We start from the raw sequence: 26,583 nt of genomic DNA, 5'->3' as shown, positions 1-26,583 counted from the left end.
GAGAGAAAAGTATGGTGCGGGAAAAAGGCAGGCCTAGCAGGAGACCCTCACCAGCTTGGGAGAGTCGGGCCCGGTGGCCGCTTGGCTGCCGGCGTCGGCTGGGCCCCTGCACCCTCCGGGGCCCCACTGCCACTGGGCCCGGGACACTTCTCCAGGCTCTCCCCCCTGTCGTCGGGTACACACACACACTAATACATTATAAGTAGATACTCATATTGTTTTTCATGTCTCAAGTCACCAAATTAATTCAGCTCATATGGTCCATCTTTATTCTGTACAAACTTTCCATTCCATAAACATGATTATTTTTAAATTGTATAAAATGGGAGAGAATTAATATAACATTGGCACTGAAATGATCAAATGTTTATTGCAACCAACACAGTATTCAGTATACTGTACATTTTTTATTTAGCTGACAAGCTCCAAAAATCACTGGACAGGTGGTTGGTGTTAGCCTTCCCAGAAAAAATGTATATTCAGATCTTTCATCTTCTCTTGATAAACTCTGTCGAAATACTCACTCTGGGCTACAGTGAAATTGTTCTTCCAGTCTCCAGAGATTCCTGCAAGAAATATGAAAATGATGTGAAAGTCTGGAGACCATGATCATATAAAATATACAATTGAAAGGAACAGGGGAAAAAAATAAATTTTCAGTTTACGGGAGAAACAAAACATTCAATATCCTACAAGTGTGTTTTTTTATTATTTTTTTTTAAATAAATCAGTTCTTTAATATTAAATAATATTTCCTGCATTAAAAAAAATCAAAAAATCATATCAATGCTATTTTTTATGAACTTTAACTGAACATACCCTCTTTCTGAGCTGCAAGCTGTAACAAAAGACAATGTTACTGTAGAAATATAAGGTTACATTGTATTTGAGGCATTCTACTAACTGAAGGACCGATTCAGTGTCGGCCATTACATGAACCCAGGGAGCAGGATATTTGTTGTTTGATCACAGGAGAGCAGATCGATTGGCGTCTTAGATAATTCATTTTCTTTAAAGGTAATCAAATGCTGCATATATTAAACAAATTTTAAAAAGTGGTGCAAGTAATGCTGCTTTCAGTCCTGTTTTGCAAGCTCCCATGCTTGAGCAATATTAAGTGATCGCAGTTGTAAACAAAAATACTATATATGCCCCACTCAACCTGTAATGTCACTCACTCCAACAAAGGCCTTTAACCTCTATTTAATTGGATGCGAAACAAAAAAGGTAAAAGTTAACTTAAATAAACTTGTTTACCAAATCTTGCTTCATTATTTGCACATGCACACATGATATTTGCTATTAAATCAGTTCAAAGGAACCAATTGTTTATCTCCCTTGGAACACTAACAGGACATTCTACCCAGAAATGCTTTAGCTTTAGGAATGATGCGAATTATAGTGCAACACCAACAAGAGACTTCCAAATAGATATAGTCATATAATTACACTACATTTTCTGCCAATTTCTTACAACTATCATATCTGAATAAATTACTGGGCTGCAAATTAAACATAAAGATAATGTACAATAAGTATATTAATTACCTTTGCGCATCATTGAACCTTTTGTATGGTCTATAAAGTCTTCTGTTAGAAGACTGTAGTTGGACATCTTGTTTTCCTTCATGGCTTTAAATGAGGAATGTTTCACAACCAAATCAATTGCTGCATCATCTAATTCCTTTCCCAGGAATTCACAGATTTTCACCACACTACCTCGCAGGTCCTGCAGAAGACCAAGCAAGTAGAGCACGTATCCATTATACATTTACATAGCACAGAGGTGATATTACTTGCATATTACAAAATGTGTGAGAATTTGCTTTTTATACAGTACTATCAACAAAACTGAAAAAAAATTAAAATGTTTGTATTGCTATGGTACCATTAGTAATGTAAACTTGCTCATTCACCCACAAGCAAAATATTTAATACAATAAAATATATAATTATTTTAAGTTTTCATATTGTTAAAAAAACAAACACAAAAACTTAATTTTTTGTGCACATATTATACTCAAGGCTGCGGGAGGAACATGATAAATAATCAACATCCATAAATATTCAGTAAATACACTTCTAACCACTAAGTCTATGGAAATTAAATGCATATCTTGAAAGTGAGAGACAGAAAATATGACAATGTAAAGTACACTACAATTTGCAGCCTAAGGGGCCTACTCACTAAACTTCGGTAAGTGCATTATAGCACTATAAGTGCCCTTTTAGTGCGATATTGTATGTGTAGTTATTCACAAAGCTCCGATAACAGGGCAATATCGCACTAAAACAGCTTTTTGTAGTACTACAACTATTAGTACTATAAGTATTACTATAAGTAGTGCGATAGGTCCTCCGGTATCAATCCAGTGCAGTAAAGCTAAAATTACAGCCAGTTTCATTACCTTAGCGGCTAATCACTTAGGTAATAAAAAAGTTAAATAGCAGGCAATTCCTTGTTGTTGATACAGGGGGTAGGTGAAGCTTTAAGTTGCCCCAGGGTGGGTGTTTAGGTCTTGCGGGAGAGTGGCAGTCAAAGTTAACTCCATAATGAATGGGTTAACCCCTCGCGCTACCCTCCCGCAAGGCCTAAACACCACCATGGGGCAACTACCACCTTCACCCACCCCCTGTACCAAGAACACTACTTCGGAATGGGTAAACGTGCTACTAGCCAAGCTAATAGTTCTTTGCCCCATTCAAAAAAACATTACAGTGCAATACATAAAAATAAATACAACCCCCCCCCCAACCCCAATATACACTGTAATGGGCAAAATTCCTAATATCCAAATATGGCCAATAGCGCATTTGCCCATTAAAAATACAACATTAGCTAGCCAGCATAAAGTAATTTAAAGTTCTACTTACCTCTGCCAGGATGAAGGCCATCCTCATCCTCCTTGTCCTCCATGGGCAGCAACATTACAATTAAAAAAACCTACTGGCCACTAACCCTTATCACCTTAATCAACCGCTATAGTAATTAAGGGGTTAACACCCCCCCCCCCCCATGATACCAACTAGGAGGCATTACTACCTGCCATCCAATTGCATTATCCCTCATACTGTGCTCCCCCATTTCTTCTGTGTTTCATATGGTACACCAACCAATCGGATTGGGGGGTGTACTATTTGATACTCAAATGTGATGTCACAGGCCTTATATAAGGCCCGTCCTGTCTAATTTGAGCCCAAGAAGACGACGGGATAACATCCGCCTCCATTGAATTACAAAGAAAGAAGAAAATAATTTACTGATACGTCTCTTCAGCATATGATCATGGACTTCTGCGCATCGGTTGTTTGGGGAGCATTGCGTCGTGGGTCAAGAGTTGCTGACTGAGTAGAATTCGGAGGGTGAAGATAGCAAAGGTAAGAAACACATTGATTGGCTTTTATTTAATTGTGTATTTTTTTTTAGGTTGCCCATTGACTGCCAATGTGCATATCTATGCCCCTTTCAGGGTATAGGTAAGCACAGTGACAAGCAATGCATTTATTTATTGTTGCAAATGTTTGTTTTAATTTAATTGTAATGTATTGCATTTTTTTTTTGCTTGCCCATTCATTGTCAGTGTGGCAATCCATGCCCATATTCTGGGCATGGCTTACCACAGTTACAATCAATGGTTTGATTGTGAAATGCTTGTCTTTTTAAATGTAATGTGTTTTACTTTGTGGCTGTGTTTTTTAGGTTGCCCATTCATTGCCATAGTGACAATCCATGCCCATATTGGGGGAATGACTTACCACTGTGGTAATCAATGGGTGTGGGGGGGTGTGGGTATTTGCCCCCGGGAGGGTGGTTAGGCATCCCTGGTGGGTAGTGGGGATGGGGGGGTTAACCCTTAATTACTATAGCGGTTACTAATCACTAAGGTGATTAAGGGGTTAGTTGCCATTAGTTTGTTTTTTTATTGTAATGTCGCTGCCCATGGAGGACGGGGAGGAAGACCTCCAGGAGGATGGCCTTCATCCTGGCAGGTGTAAGTAGAAATTTAATTTAATTTACTTTAAGCTGGCTGGCTAATGTTGTATTTTTAATGGGAAAATGCGCTGTTACCCAGATCTGGATAATAGTAATTTTGCCCATTAATTTACTGTATGTGTTGTAGGGGAGGGGGGAGGGTGGAGTAGAGGGGTGGGTAGTAGTGTTGTATTTAAATGTTTATTGGGGGCAAAGGGGGTGGGTGAATGGGGGTACTTGGACCAGGGTGGGTGCTTAGGCCTACTAGGGGTTAACCCCTTCATTACTATAGTGGTTACTAACCACTGCTATGGTAATGAAGGGGTTAACTCCTCCAGCAACCTTCCTGGTAGGCCTAACCATCCACCGTGGGACAAGTACCCACATTCACCCACCCCCTCTGCCCCCAATAAAGCAGGTATTCGGGCTTAACATCTTCATTGCCTTTGTGGCTAGCCCCATACCGGGGCCTGTAACTCGGGAAGCAGGGGTCCCTGAGGCTGAAATTAATGCTGTTCTGCTCAGGAGACCCCCTGCTACAATACTCTGTTATTAAAATGTATATGAAAACTGCATGATCACCTGTAAGAGCTGTGCATGGAGATACAGCTCTCTGTGCAGCTCTTCCAGGCTGCATTTTATGCAAACAGTTTAAGTGCAATAACAATTGAAAAAAAACAAAATAAAACATGTAGTGCGATTTTGCATTTTTTACCGAAATTTAAAAAATGTGTGATTTTTCTTAGTGAATACCGTTTTGACACACTTTTTTTATAGTGCGATAAGAACATGCAAAATCGCTCGGCAATGCACTCCCGTTATAAAAGTTTAGTGAATAGGCCCCTAAATTTTATACAGATAGAAATACCCAATATCATACTGGCTCCAAAAATGCCCACAAGTCAACTTTTCATGAATCTAGATATGTATGAAAATATTTGCATAAATAATCTAAACAAGTTGGTTGTAGCAAGTAAACGTTTGTTATTTTGGCTGATGGAAGTAAAATAAAATATTCATATTTAAACTAGATAGAACAGTCTCAGCGCAACTTACTGTATTTATAGTACAAACAACACACAGAACCCCAGCAAGCTCATTTTAGGAACCCCTGAGCCCTCACAAAATATATATGTATATAAGTGTCATAAAGGAGAGCTATTGAGCGTGGCAAATGTATACAATAAGCAACAGAGAAGCCCAATGCTACATCCAACATGACAAAAATACACAGTAAAATACTTATATATTCTCTTGAAAAAGGGTAATTTAGTTTAACCCTTTGGCCAAAGCAATGTAAGCCTGTGAGCCACGACAAGGCAGGCCCAGTTCACAGGTCCTAACACTACCAGATAAAATACTAATATACCTCTATTAGGATTAAAATTCTCATTTACCTCTATTAGAAGGGAGAAAGACCACATTGGATCTAAATCCAGTAGAATGAAAGGTGCAGATAGAAAAAAGCAGGCACCAGCAACACCGGATCAACAAAAAATTAAGGAATTCAAATGAGAGCTAGTTCCCATAAAGAGGTAATTTAATGGATTCTACAAGAAAAAATACAACAGCATTATGGGGTACAGATCTCCCCCACCAACGCGTTTCGAGCGCAAGCTCTTTTTCAAGGTGACTTAGGGTACTCACCTTGCCATTTTTGTAGTCCCAAGGAGCGCGCCAAACTTCATTGCCGGTCACTTCCTGCACCACACATTTTGCTTTTTCAGTGTGTATTTTGGATGTGAGGTTGCTCATTTAAGCCTTGTTTATAACACACACGGAATTCATTAAGAGATTGCTGTTCCCATTATTTTTATACTATTTTTCAATAAATTCATTTTTAATTATGGATTCTAACAATACTGGAAGCGACACTGAGGGTGAAAATCCAGTACAGTATGCTTTTTGCTGCTCAGATAATTCTAGACAAACACGTAGAGCAGAACAAGTATTTGATAATACGTTGGAACCAAACTGTGATGATGTATCTGATTTAAAAATACAATTTACTAAATTAGAAAAATTATTAACAAACAATATACGTACATGGTGGGATATTATTGCAATACAAAATTACCAACAAACAAAAAGAATCCCAAGAGGATTACGCATAAAGAAATCCCCTACGTTTGGTTTTGTCAGTGCGGACTTTGAATCTGATTGGAAGGAGACTTTAAACTGTTGCTCCTTTAAACTAATGGATTAAATTGTGGAGGTCAAAACTAAAGAAAAGGTTAATTTGGATAAAGAAATACAAGTTTTGCAAACTGAGCTACGCCAATACATCACTATGGATGGGTTTAATGATTTAGATCAGAAACTATCAGAAAACATAGAAACTATGGAAAAGGAAGTTATGGCCAAAAAACAGCTAAAGTTTGAGAGAGACAAACAGGACTATATTCGGAACCAGGTTTACTTCTGGAAAAAGCCTATTCCTGTCAAAATATTTAATGCCTCTACTCCACAGAAACCAAATCCAAATAAACAACACAAACAACAAAAGTCAATCTTAAAGAAAAATATCTCCTTCCACTCAACAAGTGGGGAATCTGACCTCTCTGATTTTGAGACTCTTTCAGCTGCCACAACATCCACATACAGGGAAGGTGACGAGTGAGAACAGCGGCAGGACAATCGTGGTGGATCCAGAGGTACTAACCAGTCTAATCCAGACTCCAACAGAGAACGAGCATATGAAAGTAAGACTTTCTTTGGGATGTCAAAAAACCGGCGGGGTTCAGACGGACAAGACGGAGCAGAAAGAAAAGACACCAAAAATCCTCAAAAGAGGAAAAAGAACTTTTAATAGATGATACGGGAGTCATTAACTTGTCAGGCACCCCATTATCAGAATTAGAAATTTCGGTTCTCAACAAAGGACTAAAGTTTGCTCCTGATTCGAAATTTAAACCCTTCGACACCACCATTGATCTGCATAAATATGTGCGGAAACTTACCTTAAAACGTTTCTTTGAGAGTAAGAACTCTGATGTATCTGTTCCTATCTTTGAAAATAATGAGTTAATGTCAGATGAACAAACAGATTCTACAGGGGGCGGTTTACACACCAAGCTTACATTTAATGAAATTTGTTGTACAACTGATTTAAATTCTCTGTTGGAAGAAAATCAGACACTGGATGAGATAGACCCCAATAACATCTCGGGTAGCTTCAATTCTGGCCTAAAAAACAAATCTTCATTTTTTCCCTCTCACATGAAGGGACACTACCTGACCACGTTCGAGAAACTGGTTGAGAGGGATCTGGCTCTGCTCTCCAGGGGATACACCTTCGAGGTGTCACCCTTGCGGAGCAGATTCCATAATCTCTCTCATCCAGAAAGAGAGGCCCTATCATCTCTTAAGAGTAACAATTCCCTGGTGATTAAAGGGGCTGACAAAGGGGGGGCCATAGTAGTCCAGAGTAGAGACCAATACCAAAAAGAGGCCTTGCGGCAATTGAATGATGGAGTTTCATACACCATGCTGAAGGAAAACCCTACTTCACTATTCATCAAACAACTTAGGTCACTCTTAGACGACGGCTCTCACGTAGGGGTTTTAGACCACAAAGAACTAGAATTTTTATTCAAACCCTACCCCACAATCCCCATTTTTCACCATCTCCCAAAGATCCATAAGACATTGGTCTCCCCACCTGGGAGGCCAATTGTCTCTAGTATTGGATCTTTGGGAGATGGTGTTTCCAGATATGTAGATCACTACCTACAAAGTTTTGTAAGACAACTTCCCTCCTACACAAGAGACAGTAGTGACCTCCTGGAACAGCTCGATACTGTTGTATGGCAGAATGGTTTTATATGGGTCACGATGGATATTTCATCCCTGTATACAATCATCGACCACCAACAGGGGATGGCGTTGAGCACTCCACCTTGTCACTGGTTCAAAGCACGTTCATTATGAATTGCATTCACTTTCTCCTCACTCACAATTATTTTATGTTTGATGGGGCTTTCTATCTCCAAACATGTGGCACCGCAATGGGCACAAGTTTTGCCCCCTCCTACGCAAACCTGTTCCTAGGTTGGTGGGAGTCCATCCACGTGTTTGGCGATAGAAACCCCTTTCGACAATTTATGACGATGTACAAATGTTATATAGATGATCTCATTTTTATTTGGCACGGGGATGTAGATTCACTTTTATTGTTTATCAACTATTTGAATAACAACAATTATAACTTACACTTCACTTATATGTATAATTTTCATCACATACACTTTCTGGACTTGTTATTATTTATAGATATTAACATGGTCATCAGTTCAGATGTATATAGAAAACCCAACTCACGCAACACCTTACTCAGAGCTGACAGCTGTCATCCCAAACCCCTTTTGAAGAACATACCAAAGGGACAACTAATTAGACTTAAAAGGATCTGTTCCAATAATGAGGATTTTATAAAACAGGCAAAAGAACTCCTCTTAAGGTTTAAAGACAGAGGTTACTCATCTGTAGACTTGATGACTACATGGGAAGAAGTAAATAACCTTACCAGGGAAGAATTGCTACATAAACAAAGAAATATACCTCTCAATCAGAAGAGTAGGGGTGACAGTCAACCCCTGTTTATCACACAATACAATACTCAAGTAAGTCAGATAAAACATATAATCAAAAAACATTGGGATATACTCTCAGGAGATCCCCTTCTGAAACGTGTGTTTGTAGAGGGTCCACAGTTCGTATTCAAAAGGGCCAAAACTATCGCTAACTCAGTTTCCCCTAGTCTTTTTTCAAGCGAATCTAAAATTTCCAATCAATTACCCAAGGGAAGCTTTAAATGTTTGAAATGTATATCATGTAAATATATGTTCTCTAACTCATCATTCAGGTCATTTGTCACTGGTCGTGAATTCCCGGTTGCGTCCTTCATCAACTGCAATACCACATTCGTAGTTTATATCTTCAACTGCGGATGTGGAAAACAATATGTGGGCTGAACCACACGCGCCCTGAAGGTACGCATTAGGGAACATATGGGACTCATTAAAAAATAAGATCTTAGTCACCCAGTATCATCACATTTTACCAACTGTACAAAGGGTAGCATTGATGCCCTTACCTATATGGGGATAGAGCATGTACCTATGCCAGTCAGAGGCGGCAACAGGGTAGCACTTCTAGACAAGCGAGAGCTTTATTGGATATTTACATTGAACACTAGAATTCCCTGCGGCCTGAACTCTGACTGGGACCTGACACCTTTTTTGCATTAACTTTTTTGCATTAACTTTTTTTGCATTATCTTTTTTTGCATTTATCTCTGTTACACCGATTCATGATGAGATATGTTGTGTCTTTTAGTAATTATGATTAACCTTTGTATGCAACTTTTCAGGTATAACAAAAATCAGATTCCCCAATCTATTTTCCCTCACTGGTACCCAATGATGTTACAATTAATTTGTTGTAAATATTTTCATATGTTTAAATCCTTGTATCCATTCTACAGGTATTCACCCTGTGTGATGGTCTATTATGATCCAACCTATTAATAGGGAGATAGTCATTATCCTCAATAGGAGTGTAATCATTATTAGTTATTACACTCTTGACTTAAAAGCCTTAGGATACATCATTAATATTGACCACACCACCAAAAAAGTCGCTTCCAAATATAACACACTATACTTTTTCCTCAGTCAAACGGATTAAGATTGTGCATGTGTTTTGTAAATTATGGTTACATTACCTCCATCTATGATCAGGAATATATACAAACATTTATCAAACGATTCATCCGTTTGTGTAGGCATGTCTTATTTAGTTTTTTTAATAGAAATATGCATTTTATAGTTTGCTATTTCTTTTTATTTCTTCCCTATTTGTATTTGTTTTTAGCATCTTTGACTAAATATGAGGCATGCATGGTACTTTCGTCGCTATTTTTAACATTAGAAATGTCCATTTAGCATTGTTAATAAAGTTGTCAAGTTTTGTATGGTTTTTTTTGTACTCCCCCTGTCGCGCGCTGACGTCATCAAGCCGACGTCGTTCCAGAGAGTTTCAGGAAGTGACCGGCAATGAAGTTTGGCGCGCTCCCGGGGACTACAAAAACGGCAAGGTGAGTACCCTAAGTCACCTTGAAAAAGAGCTTGCGCTCGAAACGCGTTGGTGGGGGGGATCTGTACCCCATAATGCTGTTGTATTTTTTCTTGTAGAATCTATTAAATTACCTCTTTATGGGAACTAGCTCTCATTTGAATTCCTTAATTTTTTGTTGATCCGGTGTTGCTGGTGCCTGCTTTTTTCTATCTGCACATATCTAGGACCATTGAAAAAACGGATGCACACCCCCCATCAGTGGAGGAAGACACACCTACAGTGAAGACAACGATGACAAGCCTACTCTGAGTGAGTTATTATTTCTTTATCTGGACATTCTCCATTCCGATGTTATATGTTGGATCACATTAATGTGAGGTCCCTTACTACAGTGCTTGTGGGGATCCTAGTCCACTAGTCGGTCACATATTGGAGTTATATCTGGAGCTGTTATCTACATTGTCTGGGGTATATCCCATTTCCTCCATTGGGGGGTATTATACCAGGATGCTTCAATCAAGTCATGTGATTTTTTGATATAGGCTTTTGTTTAGAGCACCACACATTTTGCTTTTTCAGTAGAATGAAAGGACCTACTAACTTGGGAAGTGGGGAGGGGCAGGCTTAAAACCTGGGAAGGAGGAGCCACACCTTATGTATTTATAGTACATAAAGCATGTGTTTAAAGTGAAAAAAAGGGGGGTAAGTACAATATATATACAGTAATCCATAATAATATGAGGTGCTTCCCCAGATGGACCCTTCGACAGGGTTAGAAAAAACAAAAAAAGAGTAGACCAGGAGAACAGCACTCGAGATATATGAATAAAGGAAATAACACAACATTGTGCAACATAGTATATAACAAAGATTGAAAAAAACAGTATACCAGTGTCAGATGCACTCACATATTTCAAGGCCCGTGACAGGGTAGTTTCACTGCCTCATACTTTGCATGTATAGCTGCTGAATCCAGCGCTTAGCTGGTTACACATAAATCTCAGCCTGAAGTAATTAGCCAGCTCTCAGCTGCATCATTAGCAGGGTTTAAAGGCCTGGAACCAGCTGCAGTCTGTGCCTGCACAGTAACCCTGAAGGTCCATGCGGTTACTGGAATCACAGAACCCCTTTTTTGCATAAAGACTGTGCTTTGTGGACTGTTTGAATAGACTTCCTAAGAAAAATGAAGACCCAGAGATTTTCCTGTAAAAACTTTGAAAGGGTTGTCGAGGCCCAGGGCTGGTCCGCAGATTGCTGGGTCACCGCTTTGGCCCCGCTCCTCATAGGAGAAGCCCAGGCCACAAATCAGAGTTGGAAACAAAAAGAAAACCGCGCACAACGCCAAATAGTGAAGCAAGTATTAATATGTAATTAATAATTAATAGGTAATATATCTGCGTACATCAAATTGATAAAATTGGTGCATTTAGTGTATACCACACTTGTTACCGCTCAGTAGCTGTTAACAGGAAGGTCTGATGCTTGTCTTTTCTCTGCAGGAGCCTCTGCAATGGTTCTGGGGCTGAATTGTTTCCTGCACTCCTCAGCTAGCAGGGCGTCACTCCCAGGGGGGGTTTCCTTTAAACAGCCAAGCTTCGCTGCAGATTTAGATACTCAGTGGGACCGCTCCTCATTTGTTTTTTCACAAATCAGAGTTACCTGTAGATCAGACTATGGACTATAAGCAGGTAAAATCAGCCATTCTGGATCGCTTAGGCCTGACTCCAGAAACCTACCGGCAGATGTTCCGAAACTTGAAATACACCTCTAAGCACTTACTGGACTTGTGTACTCAGTGGATACTGCCCAAGCAGCGCATCAAGGAGGCGATTCTCAAACAAGTCATTCTGGAGCGATTCCTATAGGTGATAACACCTCCCGCACGCTCCTAGGTAAAACGCCCTGCTGCCAAAACACTAACTCTGGCCGTTCAGCTCATGGAAAACTTCCTTGGGGCCGAGGAGAGTGTCCTGGACCCAACAGCCCAGACTCCACCAGCTGACGCGCAAACAGGGAGACCAGATCAGTATGTAAACTACAACCCATCCACTTGCGACCACCATGCCACATGAAGGGATCAGCCGTTCCAGCAGCAGAGGGGTCCTGACGCTGGTCCCCGCCAAGACCCTCGTCTACTTCATGATGTCAGCTCATCACCAAAAGATGAGAACTTCAGAGGATGCCACACACCGGACTCACTTGAATCCTGGTCTCCAGTCTCCTGTCCAGCTGAGAAGTATCCACGTCAGCCTCTTGTGAGAGAGCCCTCTCCATGTTCTCACAGTGAATCATAGAATGTATACATGACAATACATAATGGTACCCGACTGCCAACATCCTGCTACAGGTAAGGGGTCAGGTAGCCAGGCTAGAAGTAGGAGTCGCTCCCTGACTGTTTTCTTGGCTGAGACTGGCCCTATTTCTTCAGTTTACTGCCCCCCTCCCTGGAGGCTTCTCCTTCTCTGATACAGGAGAAGCCTGGGTAACTCTTCCCCTTTTCTGCTGAGATATTCCCCAGTAGACACCAGGTTCTGAAATCTTGGAAGTAAAGATGCTGTGACAAACAAGATTGGTTAAAAATATCTGGGAGTCCAAGTAACAATACTAATGTAACCCTTCTATGGTACCCCACCCGACATGAGATTGGGGGGTACACTCCTTCTGGTCACTGAGTGGTCTTGGTGCTGTGACCTGCTGGTAAACAGGAGGGCTGAGTGGTCTGCGGTGTTGTGGGGAGAACCCAGGACAGGGACAGGAGGTGTGGGGTGGGATAGGTTACCTTGTTCTCTCAGGGTGCACAGTGCCTCCAGCCAGCAGGGATCCCCTGGGGTCTCCAGAAGAGAGACCCCACTGACACTCCATTCTCCAGACACAGGAACAGGGGGACACACAGCAGCTTCTTTTCTGTGGATCTTTATTCAGCATAGGTGTGCAGACAGCATACAGCATGATATCATAGGCATGGAATAATCTCTGCCTCTCTGCTCATGGCAGTTTGAATTCCCCCCCTTCTTACCCAGGGGGCAAGAGGGGGAGACCTCTTCTTGGCTTCTTATCTCTCTCAGCTCTCTCTCTAGACTAACTGATCACTAACTGAATTTGGGAATATATCTCAATTTGAATATCCTCAGGGAGTGTCTCTAGCTTTGAATCATTACAACTCAAAGCTGGATACCGATTGGCTCATACACACATAAGGGGGTGTTCCAACCCATATCCACCCTTTGGATTAACACATTCAAATGTTGGTTAGGTCTGCCCCTGAATATTGCTACATACTCAGAGCTGAAAAGCAAAACAGACCAACTGGAGGAATTAACCTTTCCACTGCCTGTTCTAACAGTACTGACAGAGGAAAGGCCCAGAAGAATACATAGCTGCCGAAGGCCAGGCTATATACTCCCTCTGGTAAAACTCCAACCGTCCCGGCTTGGACTACAGTAGGTAGAACCCTTACCATACTGTGCAACACCTGTGAATTTACATGAGCTGAAAAGCATTACCTCCTATACATTCCAGCATAACATAACGGCATACACTGCATTACACAGATACATTGCAAAACAGGACTGAATAGAACAATTCTGCTACCACAGCTGTTATTAAAGCATTAATAGTAATGAACAGGGTCAGGCTTCCTGACCATTCTACCAGTATCATCAGGTACCTTTACTGAATAGCACTTTCGTGTCCCATACTCAGAAATATATTCCACTCGGTCTATGTGAATATCTCTCCCAACCATACATAGTTTTAATAACTGGGGAGCTCTGTCCAGATCCACATATGCTCAATCCTTTTCATAAGTCCCAAGGTGGGCAATTATGGCTTCTTTCACCCACTCTAAGCAATGAATTTCCACAGTTCTCATCAATTTCTCATGGAGATATGGGAACTCAAATCCCATCTTTCTGAACCTATGAACTATTACTCGGGCTGCTCTACTAAATTTCACTAAACTGCGGTCAGTAGCAGTACCCGGCAGCACCCAACATATAGGACCTTCCCACATAGGGGTTCCTTCTGCCTCCTCCCTGACAGGAGACAATACATTATCAGATTGCATTGAACTCATCCCCTCATCATCACAATCCCCCCAATGCGGAGACCCTTCCAATTGCATATCAGGCAAAACAGACATAACATCATATTGTCCATAGGGAGCCACGGGGCTTCCAGGTGAAGAGGGCCTGGGGGTCAAGGATCGCACCTTGGGACTGGTGTTGGATGGGGAATGCAGGGCAGAAGGGGCAGATGACTCAGGGACTGGGGCCTCCGGTGACAAGGGGCCAGCACCAAAGTCTCTAGGGGGCATGTTCAGGGAATTCTCCCCGGGAGGAGCAATGGCACAGTCCTGGGTCAAGTTCATTTTGCCCCTCCCTATGCTCTTACAGCAGCGGGCTTCAGCCAGCGCCTGGGCCTGAAGGGCCTCCCGGGACTTCTTCCACTCCCTGCATGTCAGGAGGAAAGGATCAACCGGAAGGGTATTACTCACCGGAGCGGCCTGGATCTCTCTGGAGCTCACCTGGCCGGGCGACTCGGCGGCCATCTTAGCTCCCCGGTGGCAGAGTAGTGACAGTAGAATCGATGCAGTCATCAGGGGTGGTGCCGGCCGGCACTTCTCCTGCTGACGCCGCAGATACAGCTGCGCAGCTTTCTGGGCTTGATCCCAGCGGGGATCTGTAGACAGGATATGCAGCTCACCGCCATGAGTAGCAGGGCGGATCCCAGCAGCATCGGGTATGTGGGAGGCATCGGCCGATACCTCTGTGGTGTAGCACCCACGCTGGCAGCGTGGGTCAGACGGAAGGCACCAGCAACAGTTACTGGAACTGACAGCTCCACAGCATACTCTGGTATGGTGGAGGTAATGGTAGAGACCTCAGTGATGTCATCAGCCTCTGTGCTGCTGACAGGCTTCTCAGCAGACAAGCCCAGTCTCTCATAGTGAAGCAAGCAAAGCAGCCTGGCAGACACAACCACCAGTGTTTGAAGTGGAAGTGCATCTGGCTCCTCACTTCCTGTTGCTCCGTGGAACACACTTAGCTCCTCCCCCTGGTAGATAGGATAGTCCAATCCAGAGCAAGCAAAGGGGGAGGGGTTTGAACAGTTCCCGCACTTTCTTGCAAGCTGAAGATCAGCACAAGCTTGCAAAATGCAGAAATCCTTGCAGAACAGCACATGGCTTCCCTGGTAAGGCAGGAAACGCCATTTTGAGCACAAAGAGAGTCCATGCGGCCCCCAGAGGAGCTGGAGCCGCCATTTTGAGAGCACAAAATACATGACATCCCTGTAGGAGCAGGAAACGCCAGATTGAACATAGTCCAGCACAGTGGGGTCTACGTTTGCATTCAGGAGCCACAAATACATTTCTGTCCCTGAAATCTTTGAGTATCACGCACCCTGGGGTAGCATCAGGGAACGCCTCGCACAGGGACGGCAGTAACTCTTACTGCTGGGTGCTCAGGGACCTACAGACATTTCCCATGTAGTCCCTTCCCCGTTACCTCTTTCTTCGTTGTGGGTGCAGAATGGTCATCACTCTTCCCTGGTATAGCCTCAGGTCAGCCGCCCCAACTGCAGTGCCATTAAGGGACCGTCAGCTCCCTGGTGAAGCATCAGGGACCTGTCTCCCTTTTCTTAGATGGGGTGCACAGGGGTCATAGGCGTAATCCCCAGAGTTCCCTGTCCCCCTCACTCTCAGCAGTGCCTCCAAATGTAACCATTCTATGGTACCCCACCCAACATGAGATTGGGGGGTACACTCCTTCTGGTCACTGAGTGGTCTTGGTGCTGTGACCTGCTGGTAAACAGGAGGGCTGAGTGGTCCGCGGTGTTGTGGGGAGAACCCAGGACAGGGACAGGAGGTGTGGGGTGGGACAGGTTACCTTGTTCTCTCAGGGTGCACAGTGCCTCCAGCCAGCAGGGATCCCCTGGGGTCTCCAGAGGAGAGACCCCCACTGACACTCCATTCTCCAGACACGGGAACAGGGACACACACAGCAGCTTCTTTTCTGTGGATCTTTATTCAGCATAGGTGTGCAGACAGCATACAGCATGATATCACAGGCATGGAGTAATCTCTGCCTCTCTGCTCATGGCAGCTTGAATTCCCCCCTTCTTACCCAGGGGGCAAGTGGGGAGACCTCTTCTTGGCTTCTTATCTCTCTCAGCTCTCTATCTAGACTAACTGATCACTAACTGAATTTGGGAATATGTCTCAATTTGAATATCCTCAGGGAGTGTATCTAGCTTTGAATCATTACAACTACCGATACCGATTGGCTCACACACACATCAGGGGGTGTTCCAACCCCTATCCACCCTTTGGATTAACACATTCAAATCTTGCTTAGGTCTGCCCCTGAATATTGCTACATACTCAGAGCTGAAAAGCAAAACAGACCAACTGAGGAATTAACCTTTCCACTGCCTGTTCTAACAGGACTGACAGAGGAAAGGCTCAGAAGAATACATAGCCGCCGAAGGCCAGGCTATACTAATATGCATGTCAGGATCTGGAGATTTACCCAAGCTGTCTTTTCCTGTTTTTTTGCCAGAGGCAGAGGGAAGATCTGATCCTTGATAGTCAGTAGGAAAAGGTGGTTAAAATCAATGACCATGCCCAAGGTGTAATGGTTTTCCCTTGTTTCGAATTGTTAAATTATATTTTGTATTTGGGGAACAATCATACACAAACAGGGGAGGTCACAAGGCAAATCTTGGTTCCTAAGGTGTTTTGTTAAAGCCGTGTTCACCCTTACAATACTTTCCCTTGGGGTAGTCACCAACCGTTGGCTGTACTGTATTTCTCCACGGTTCTATTGGCCAGGGATGCATAATCAACGCCAAATTATGTGAGGCATGTCCTGAATCCCACTTGACCAGATCGAAGGGACAAAAATCGACCCCCTTGATTCCTTCTCACTTGGTCTCGGTTCCCTTTGAGGGGTTTGCTGTAGACCTGGTAGAATCTCTAGAACCCTCTGCAAAGGGACACAGGTTTATTCTGGTGATAGTCGATTATGCCACCAGATACCCTGAGGTATTCCTCCTGAGTACAGCAACTGATAAGCAGGTAGCCAACAAGTTGTCATTTGTGACTGTGTCGCCAGAAGCCGTCTGAGCCAAAGCTAGTGAAGCTTACAGAGGCCTTCGCCCTTCCCCGGCATTTAATTTGTAGTGCCTTCAGAAAGCATGTGGGGCCTCTGTAAACCCACGCCTCCTGCAAGGAATCTCGCACCCCCCAGTTTGCGCACCCCTGGTCTAGAGAGTGCCAGAGTGCAACATGGGTACAAAATCCCAGCTCCCCTGCTCGACCGTCTTTCACGTGGAATCCGTAAATTCCTTTCTCCGGTCACAGTCAGGGGATGAAAATTCTGGCTGGGCAATCTCCTCTGTGGCTTAACAGGGATGCAACGTGCCCTATGCATTTCAATCTTTGTGATATACTATTTTGCACTATTTTGCGTTATTTATTTTTTTATTATCTCTTGAGAGCTGCGCTCCTGTTCTGTACTGCTCTATATTTTAACAAGAACATACATTTTCTAAGATTTCCCTGTACATTATGGCGTATACCCTGGATGTGCATCCCAAGTCTCACACAAGTATATCTCTTTTCTGTCCATCAGATCTGGCATAAATAGTGGAGTCTATAAAATACAAACAAATTTGTTTTTGAGGTGGCTCAAAAGCTAGTATGGCCCAAAATGTACCGGAGTTTCACACTTTGCTATGCTTCAGTATAGATAAATTACCAATGAGAAGGTGATGCAACAGGTAACTGTAGCTGTTTGCAAGGCAAACACGTGAGTATAAAGCTACTTGGGAAACAAACTGAACAGAGCAGGTTAAATTTACTGTCTTATATGTAGTAAGATCTTTACCTTTACTGGTGTCCACCTATCTCCTCAAAAGGCATGCTCCATGTGATTCTGCTTATAATATCTATCCTAAAGTTAGTACAATTGATTCAATGTGTTATACAAACTATGTATGCATGTATATCTTGATTTATATAGTGCCCTTAATGTACATAATGCTTCACAGCAGTAATATATGTAACATAATAATATAAATAACAAATAATACAAATAACACCTACATGGAAATAAGCACTTGACATAAAAGTAACATTAGGAAAAGGAGTCCCTGTCCCGAAGAGCTTACAATCGAATTGGTAAGTAGGAAGAACGTACAGAGACAGTAGGAAATATGGCACAGACAGTGTTCTGGTAAGTGCACCTGCAAGGGGCCAAGATCGATGTATGAAATGTATAGTATCAGCCACGGAGCTACCCATATGTTTCGTTAAGGAGGTGGGTTTTAAGAGGTTTTAAAGATGAATAGAACGGGTGCTAGAGGAATATTGAGGGGAAGGGCATTCCAGAGGTGTGGGGCAGTGAGTGAGAGGTTTAAGGTGGGACAGGCTTTTAGATACAAAAGGGGTAGAGAGAAGACATCCTTGAGCAGCACGCAATGTTGTATAGCGAGAAATTAGGGCTGAGATGTAAGCAGGGGCAGAATAGCCTTAAAAGTGAAGAGGAGAATTGTGTGTGTGATACAGGATTTGATAGGAAGCCAGGAGAGGGATTTCAGCAGGAGATATACGCTAAGGCAGATTAGGAAAGAGTAAAGTGATTCTGGCAGCAGAGTTTAGGATAGATTGTAGGGGAGACAGGTGAGAGGCAGGAAGGCCAGACAGCAGGAGGTTACAATAGTCGAGACGGTAGAGAATGAGGGCCTGTGTCTGGGTTTTAGCAGTAGATCGACAGAGAATATTGCAATTGCAATATTGCAGAAGAAAAAAACAACAGGTTTTAGCTACATGTTGAATGTGAGAGGAGAATGTGGAGAAGTACAATGTGACCCTAGGCAGCGTGCTTGTGATACTGGGTGTATGATAGTGCTGCCAACAGTAATGTAGAAGGAGGTAACTGGGCCAGGTTTGGGAAGAAGCATGAGGAGCTCCGTTTTTGACATGTTAAGTTTGAGTCAACGGATGGCCATCCAGGATGATATAGCGGACAGACATTCAGAAACTTTGGTCTGTACAGCAGGTGTAAGGCCCGGGGTTGTAAAGTAAATGTGTGTGTCATCAGAGGTGATATTTGAACCCAGGAGATGTGATAAGGTCACCTAGCGAGAGTGTGTAGAGAGAAAAGAGAAGAATGTGCTAGTCCATAAGACATATTTCAGCATGTCTTAGTAAAAATGGCCCCTTATGGCACGTTCAAGTTAATGGGCTGTAAGGTGTCTTATGGAATGGCACTTCTTAGTAAATATGGCACAATAGATGTTTAAATAAAACCACTAATACAACCTCTGCAATAACCAGACAGTAAACTATTCATTAAGAAAAAAAAAAACCTTTCTTGTTAAGCATTTCCCTGCGTTTACCTGCTGGAGTTCCTCATATGTGATGAAGAAAACATTCCTGTTGTCCTTCATTTGCATCCACCCTTTGATATGGTCAAACCAAGAGCCATACAGAACTGAAAAAACCCCAGGAAGAAATGAAAAAAAGTCACCATGCAAATATATAATTCCACAAGTAACAAAAGCATTGCAAATAAAAAGGCATATATAGGTATCCATGAATATCAACCAAGCACCGGCACCAATTCATCAAGGTTGCAAGTGTAACAGGGTATGTCCCAACCGTGCCTGTTACTCTCCACCCTGTGTATCTGCTTTGTAAGCCCTGTTAAGATCCAGGCATTAGCAGTTTAATCTGTGGGCTCTTGACCCCCCCCCCCCCTCCTGCTTCCCCAGAAAGTGAAGGAAGGCCTATGGTGACTCATGGCCTGTTTACAGCCCCTTGTACGTGGGTACAGTCCATGAGCTCGCCCCTTCTGGAAGTTTCTAAGGGGAGTAGGCTAAAGTTAGTGGGAGTTCCTCTCAGCTCCTCATGGAGTGAGGAGGTAGAGGAGTCCTTTCCAGCTCCTGCTGGAGTGAGGTTGTGCAAGAAGAGTCTTCCTCTCACCCAGGGGAGAGAAAGGATGAAGGAGAGTCCCTGCCTGATCCCTGGCTATGGTGAAGGAGGGATGAAGCAGGTGGGAACTGTGAGTCTTCCCCATTGCGGGGTAAGCATGTTCAATTGACTGGCTAGTCAAGACCACCTGAAGCAGTGGAGGTAAGCACCATACAGAAGTCCTGTGTTGTATGCAGGAAACTGTGCTGCTAAGCTGTGTAAGATGTATGCTGCGATTAAAGATCCTGCCATTATACTTCGGCCTATGGTGTCAGTCCCTGGGCTGAGAGAAGGTATGTGTGTAGAGGTGGGTGCTAACACCTACACTGTGGAGCCATCACTACTGGAGGTGCTGAAACACCATGAAAGAGCCAGAGTCCTGTGAACCAGTCCTGTGTAAGTCTCATAACACCCTGCAGACCACTCAAACCTGCGAACCAACAGGTGATGCACCAAACGGCGAAGTAACATGCTCCCTTCCCAGATACTGGCTTCTAAGTGAGGTAGGGGAGGTTGTGGGGGGGGGGGGGGGGCAGGTTACACAAGAAAAAGACATAGAGCACTTCTATGCAAAAAACAGATGAAGGATTTTCAATATGAAGTGAAGCCACTTCTCTGTAGCTCTGAACTCAATTCATTGAGCCTAATCAGATAGTTCAATATACTTGCAAAGCAACTTATCAGACCAATATCAACTGAAAACCCACAAGACAGTGGGAGCTTTCGTCCAAAAATCGTCCGCTTCAGAGCATATTGAATTACCCCATAAAAGTTCAAAAATAATATACAAGCATAAAAATAATATTATAATAATACCATGGCACGTAACTGAGTAAAAAATAAGGTACATTTATTTAAAAAATCAGCAACCCATAAGAATTTGGGGGGTGGTGGAGATCTACATGTATCACAATCTAATTTCATCCTCTCCCTTGTCGGCTTTATCCTTGGTCACAATTATTTTCTGTTCGGGGATAGCTTCCATCTCCAGACCTGTGGTACGGCCATGGGCACCACATTTGCCCCCAGCTATGCAAACCTTTTTATGGGTTATTGGGAATCCAGATTTATCTGGCCCAATGCACGGCTTGGGGCGGGTCTGGTGTTCTATGGCCGGTACATTGATGACATCTTGATCATATGGGACGGAGATGGGGGTGACCTCGAGCAGATACTGACCGACTTTAACTCCATTGATATGGGCCTCAGATTCACCCACCAGATTAATGCATCTAGTATTGTCTTTCTAGATTTGGAATTGTCAGTAGATTTGAATCTGAATATCCAGACACGGATGCATTACAAGGACGTGGCGGTCAATGGCTATATACATGCAAAAAGTGCACATTATTCCAAATGGCTAAGCAATATCCCCCTCAGTCAGTTTAATAGACTGAGAAGGAATTGCTCGTCCGACCAGGTGTTTGAACTGCAAGCCAGTCGTCTCATCGACAATTTCAAACAAAAAGGGTATGATATGTCTCTGGTGCAGGAGGCATTCAAGAAGGTCAGGTCGGTTGAACGTGGGGATCTGTTAGCTAAATCAAAGCTCAAACAGTGCAAAAAATCCATGCCTTTGGCAGATATCAACACAAACAACTGTGGGGTTAAGTTTATTACAAAATATAATGGTTATTACCACAAAATTAGACAAATTATCAATCGCCACTGGAAAGTGTTGCTCTCATATCCGCACCTCAGCAGTCAGTTGTCCACTGTGGCACCACTGGTCTTCCGCAAGGGTCTAAATATCAAGAACATCTTGGCCCCAAGTAGACTTAGTGATACTTCAGTTGAGAATAGTGGTTCACAGTTAGTGTCTGGAAACATTAGGTGTGGCAGATCTAGATGTCTAATGTGTGGACATCTGCATCTGTCGGATACTTTCTCTTCATTTAGCAACAAGTCTGAATATACATTAAAAAGTTAAATCAACTGTCTCTCCACATATATAGTGTATGTTTTATCTTGTCCATGTCAATTGCAATATGTGGGTCGCACTAAAAGAGCACTGTGTGTCAGATTCCTGGAACACAGACGTTCCATCATTAAGGAAGTGCTGGCACACAGTGTTCCTCGACATTTTTCCCAAGTACACCAAAAGGATCCCAAGGGACTTGTAATTATGGGTATTGAGAGTATTCTGAGTACCCTATTAGGGGGAGATAGATTTAAGACACTATGTATGAGAGAGTCTTTTTGGATATACTCACTTGGTACAGTACACTTTCTCCCAGGGGTCTTAATGAGTGCTTGGATACTAGCACACTGGTTTAGTTTCCTGCCTTGCTGTTCTCTGCCTTTCTGCTCTGGTTGCTAGTTCGGTTCCTCTCGCCCTATCCTAGGATGGGGTTCTGTGTTTTTGGAGGGGGTTCCTCTATTTTATATGATATTTCCTTAAAGTAGGTGTTATTTAATAGTTAATCCAGTTTTTTCCTTTATCTTTTTATAATTTTAGTTAGTTTTTCATGTAACAATTGTTGTTATTATATGTAATTATTTATGTTAATTAATGTACTATGTGAATTATTAATCTAATAATTTTTGTTAGTACATACAGGTATAATGTAAAGATTGTTTTGTGAATGTTGTTCTCATCACACAACAATAGGTTGATTTTAATATTTTTTCAATTTTATTTAGATTTTTCTATCATTCATTTTTATATGGTGTAGTGGTATTTGGTTGTTTATATATTCATATTATTATATTCTAATTAATACATTGATTTATTAATATCTTTTGAAACTAAAATTATAGGTGTAGGTTTTAATTTCAATTTGGTATATATATTTTTTTTTTTCCATATTTGATGAAACTTAGATTGGTGATAGTGGGGCAGCTTTTTCTAACATGTCATTGTGTTAGTTGAGTTTATACATAATTAAATTGTTTAGTTTTAGCTATTTTCATTGTATGATGTGAACACCATAATTATTGATGTTTTTTTGTTGTTATTCATTGTAATGTTGATATTTATAGTAATTTTAGAGTTATACGATTTGTGGTGAAACTTAGTACCAATGTGAAAATAGGTTTACTTGATCCAGCCTATTTTACTTGCTGTCCCTGACAATCACATACTCCTGACGAAGTCACCGCAGTGTGACGAAACGCGTAGAGCTGTGACATCATCGCGTTTGTGTTGGTGTATTTGGAGTCCCTGGCTTCCCTGCGCTCCGGCTGGCGGTAATTTCAAGTGTTAGCAATCATTGTATGAGGGAGCAAAGGACGTGCAGACATTGGATGCCTTTATATCTTGCTGCCAATTCATGGTGAACCTGGGCTGTTTACATCCACTCTGCAAACCTGGGACTCACCGTACCACCGCAGATGACCACAATAGAGATTTCTCTCCCACGAAAGGTTCTGTTTGAAATCCTGTAAGTGCACATTCTTATGGGTTGCTGATTTTTTATAATAAATGTACCTTATTTTTTACTCAGTTACGTGCTATGGAGCTTGCGCTTTTGTTTGATTTTTTGTTCATAGATTCCAAAAGTGGTTGGCTATACCACTCCCCTTAAAGCTGCAAAGATGCTCCCTGGATCTTCTATTGGAACTATATTTCTCTCTGGATTTTTTGTTTGAGTGGAACATTCAATTTGGATTTTCCTTTTTTTTCACTATCACGTTATGGTTTGTAGATATTATTAGGTTAAATTGTGGTAATTTTAATTTATTTTAATATTTTAAATATGTTATTATAATTTATCATTTATTAGGGTTATTTCACATCCTCTTTAGCACTACTTAATTTTTGTGTTGTCTTTATAATAATACCAGACAAGATAAGCCATAAAAACGGTTTTTGGGGGTAAACTTGTCTGATTAAACGCTGCATGCAAAAATAACAATATACAGTAGTGAGAAATAATGTGTGAAGCCCAATGATAATTATGGGAATTCCAAAGTTTTTACATGATAACCTTCTTTAATCAAAACCAATATTTTCTAAAATATCAATAGGGTATATGATAACCAATTCCATATCTTTGGAAACAAAGTGATGCATGACTTAGACAAACAATGTCAGGATATGTGTAAAAGTAAGTGAAATACTGGTTTTATCAGTTAAAATAAGAGGGATAATTAGAATGTAGGTGTTTAAATAATTAGCTAGGTCTTCATAGATGAGTCTGGGATGCCCCATCCTATATAAAGGTCAGAAACATTATGAGTTTGGTCTGCACCATACAGCTGTGTGGAAACACGTCATGCCACAATCAAAAGAAATCTCAGAGGACCTCAGAAAAGCAGTTACTGATGCTCATCAGTCTAGAAAGGATTACAAAACCATTTCTAAGGATTTGGGGCTTCATCAATCCACTGTCAGACAGATAGTCTACAATGGAGAAAGTTCAAGACCATTGAAACTCCAAACAGGAGCGGTCATCCTATTAACATCTCTCCAAGAACAAATTGGAAAATCACCCGGGAATTCACAAGAAACCCCAGAGTAATATACATGGATCTGCAGGGCACTGTCACTGTGACTAATGTGATAGTTCATTAATGAACTATAAGAAAAAGACTGAACAAGAATAGTGTTCATGGAAGGATAGCAAGGAGAAAATCACTGCTCTCTTAAAAGAACATTGTTGCCCGACTGAAGTTAGCCAAAGAGTACATAGATGATCCACGTGACTTCTGGAACTATCTTTTCTAGACAGACGGGTCAAAGCTATTCAATGAGAAATGTTTTTTTTCTGCATTGTATAAAAATATTCTAGAGGAGAATTCCAGATCACCCGTCCGTGAGCTGAAGCTGAACCCGAAAGTGGGTCATGCAGCAAGACAGTGATCCTAAACATACACGCATATGTATAAAAGAATGGATGCAGAAGAAGAAATTCCACATTTGGCCTAGTCAAAGTCCAAACCTAAACCTCATTGAAATGTTGTGGCAGGACCTGAAGCGAGCTGTTCATGCAAGGAAGCCCTTAAATGTTACTGAGTTCATGCAGTTCTATAAGGAGGAATGGCCCAAAATTCCTCAAAACCGATGTGAGAGATTGACCAGCAGTTACAAGAAACACTTAGTTGAAGTCATTGCTGCTCAAGGGAGGCCACCAGGTAGTGAATCTATGGGGGCTATGTACTAAGCTCAATGGCTTTGCGTTCTGATTTGGCTAAAAAGCAGGTTCGTTAAAAAGTGAAGCCGGGGACGCGATGCACTAAGGCCTTGAGGCCATTTTTTAACATACCTGCTCAAAATAGCTCAGAACAGCCACAGCGTACGTGTTGCTTTTTTTTCCCCCATGCTAGCGTTATGAACCTTTCCGTTCGCTAGCTGATAGAAAAAAAAGCCGCATGTAACATTTGCATGGAGATTTGCCATCTCCATGCAAGACTGTTACAGGCGATCGTACACTAAATAAATACATTTTAATAATAGTGTACATGAGCAGGGGGTCTCCTGAGCTGAACCGCATTGGTTTCAGGTCCGAGGACCCTCTACTTCAGGAGATATAGGCCCTGTTATGGGGTGCCGGTATCCCCTGCAGTTTAAAGCTCCCACGTCACGTGACCGGGTTATTTACATTCTGCAGGGGATACCGGCACCCCATAAAGGGGCCTATGTCTCCTGACGTAGGGGGTCCTCGGACCTGAAACCAATGCGGTTCAGCTCAGGAGACCCCCTGCACATCTACACTAGTATTAAAACACACATAACAATAAACAATAATTCATTACTGTAGCGGCTATACGGTGCCTGTGCCGCCGCCATCTTTATAGTGTCCAAGACGCGACGTGGCTCTATAAAGATGGCGTCCGCACTGGCACCGATGCCCCAAACGGGGCCTGTAACTCGGGAAGCAGGGGGTCTTTGAGGCAGAAATCAATGCGGTTCAGCTCAGGGGACCCCCTGCTCACGCACACTATTAATAAAAATACATTAATGCAGCTTCATTACCTTAGCGGATAGCCGCTAAGGCAATGAAGGGGTTAAGGCACATTAGCATGTTTATTGGGGACAATTGCCCCCAATAAACAACACGCATCCCCCCTGCCCCCTAACACATACAGTACTGTAATATGCAAAATTACTATTATCCACATATGGATAATAATGCATTTGCCCTTTTAAAATACATATAAATGACAATAAATACAATAAAAACATTGTACACTTACGTTTTACAGGCACCCATGATGAAGGCCGTCTTCATCCGCATCTTCATTCTGCCCATGCCTCTCCGGTGCTGCAAAACATGCACAACAATCACAATAGCCAATGTAATGTCCCCTAACCCCTTAATCACCATAGCGGTTATTAACTGCTATAGTCATTAAGGGGTTAACCCACCCTCACCCACCACTCGGGAGGCCTACATACCCTCCCACACTACCCCCCCACCCTGTGAGGCCTAACCACCCTCACCCACTACCCACAATGGAGGCCTAACCACATACCCTTGGGGCCAATACACCACCCCCCCCCCCAACACATACAGTACAATAATGTGCAAAATAACTATTATCCAGATATGGATAATATATTATTTGGCCATTATGAAACACATAAAACAGGCATAAATCAAAACATGAATTT

At 42.2% G+C, this 26,583-nt stretch overlaps 1 protein-coding gene across 1 annotated transcript in view; it reads right to left on the bottom strand.

Moving 5' to 3' along the window:
- Positions 1 to 267: 267 nt before the first annotated feature.
- LOC142497488 (sulfotransferase 2B1-like) overlaps positions 268 to 26,583 on the bottom strand; it is a 52,529-nt gene continuing 26,213 nt past the window's right edge. Inside the window, 3 exon segments of the mRNA XM_075605337.1 lie at positions 268 to 566; positions 1,549 to 1,729; positions 19,454 to 19,548. Of these exon segments, the coding sequence (XP_075461452.1) occupies positions 454 to 566; positions 1,549 to 1,729; positions 19,454 to 19,548 (389 nt within the window). The 3' untranslated portion in view covers positions 268 to 453.

The sequence above is a fragment of the Ascaphus truei genome, chromosome 6 (genome assembly GCF_040206685.1).
Source record: "Ascaphus truei isolate aAscTru1 chromosome 6, aAscTru1.hap1, whole genome shotgun sequence".
Taxonomy (NCBI): domain Eukaryota; kingdom Metazoa; phylum Chordata; class Amphibia; order Anura; family Ascaphidae; genus Ascaphus; species Ascaphus truei.
Note: the sequence above shows the minus strand (reverse complement) of the source record. Positions and strands in the feature narration are given on the sequence as shown.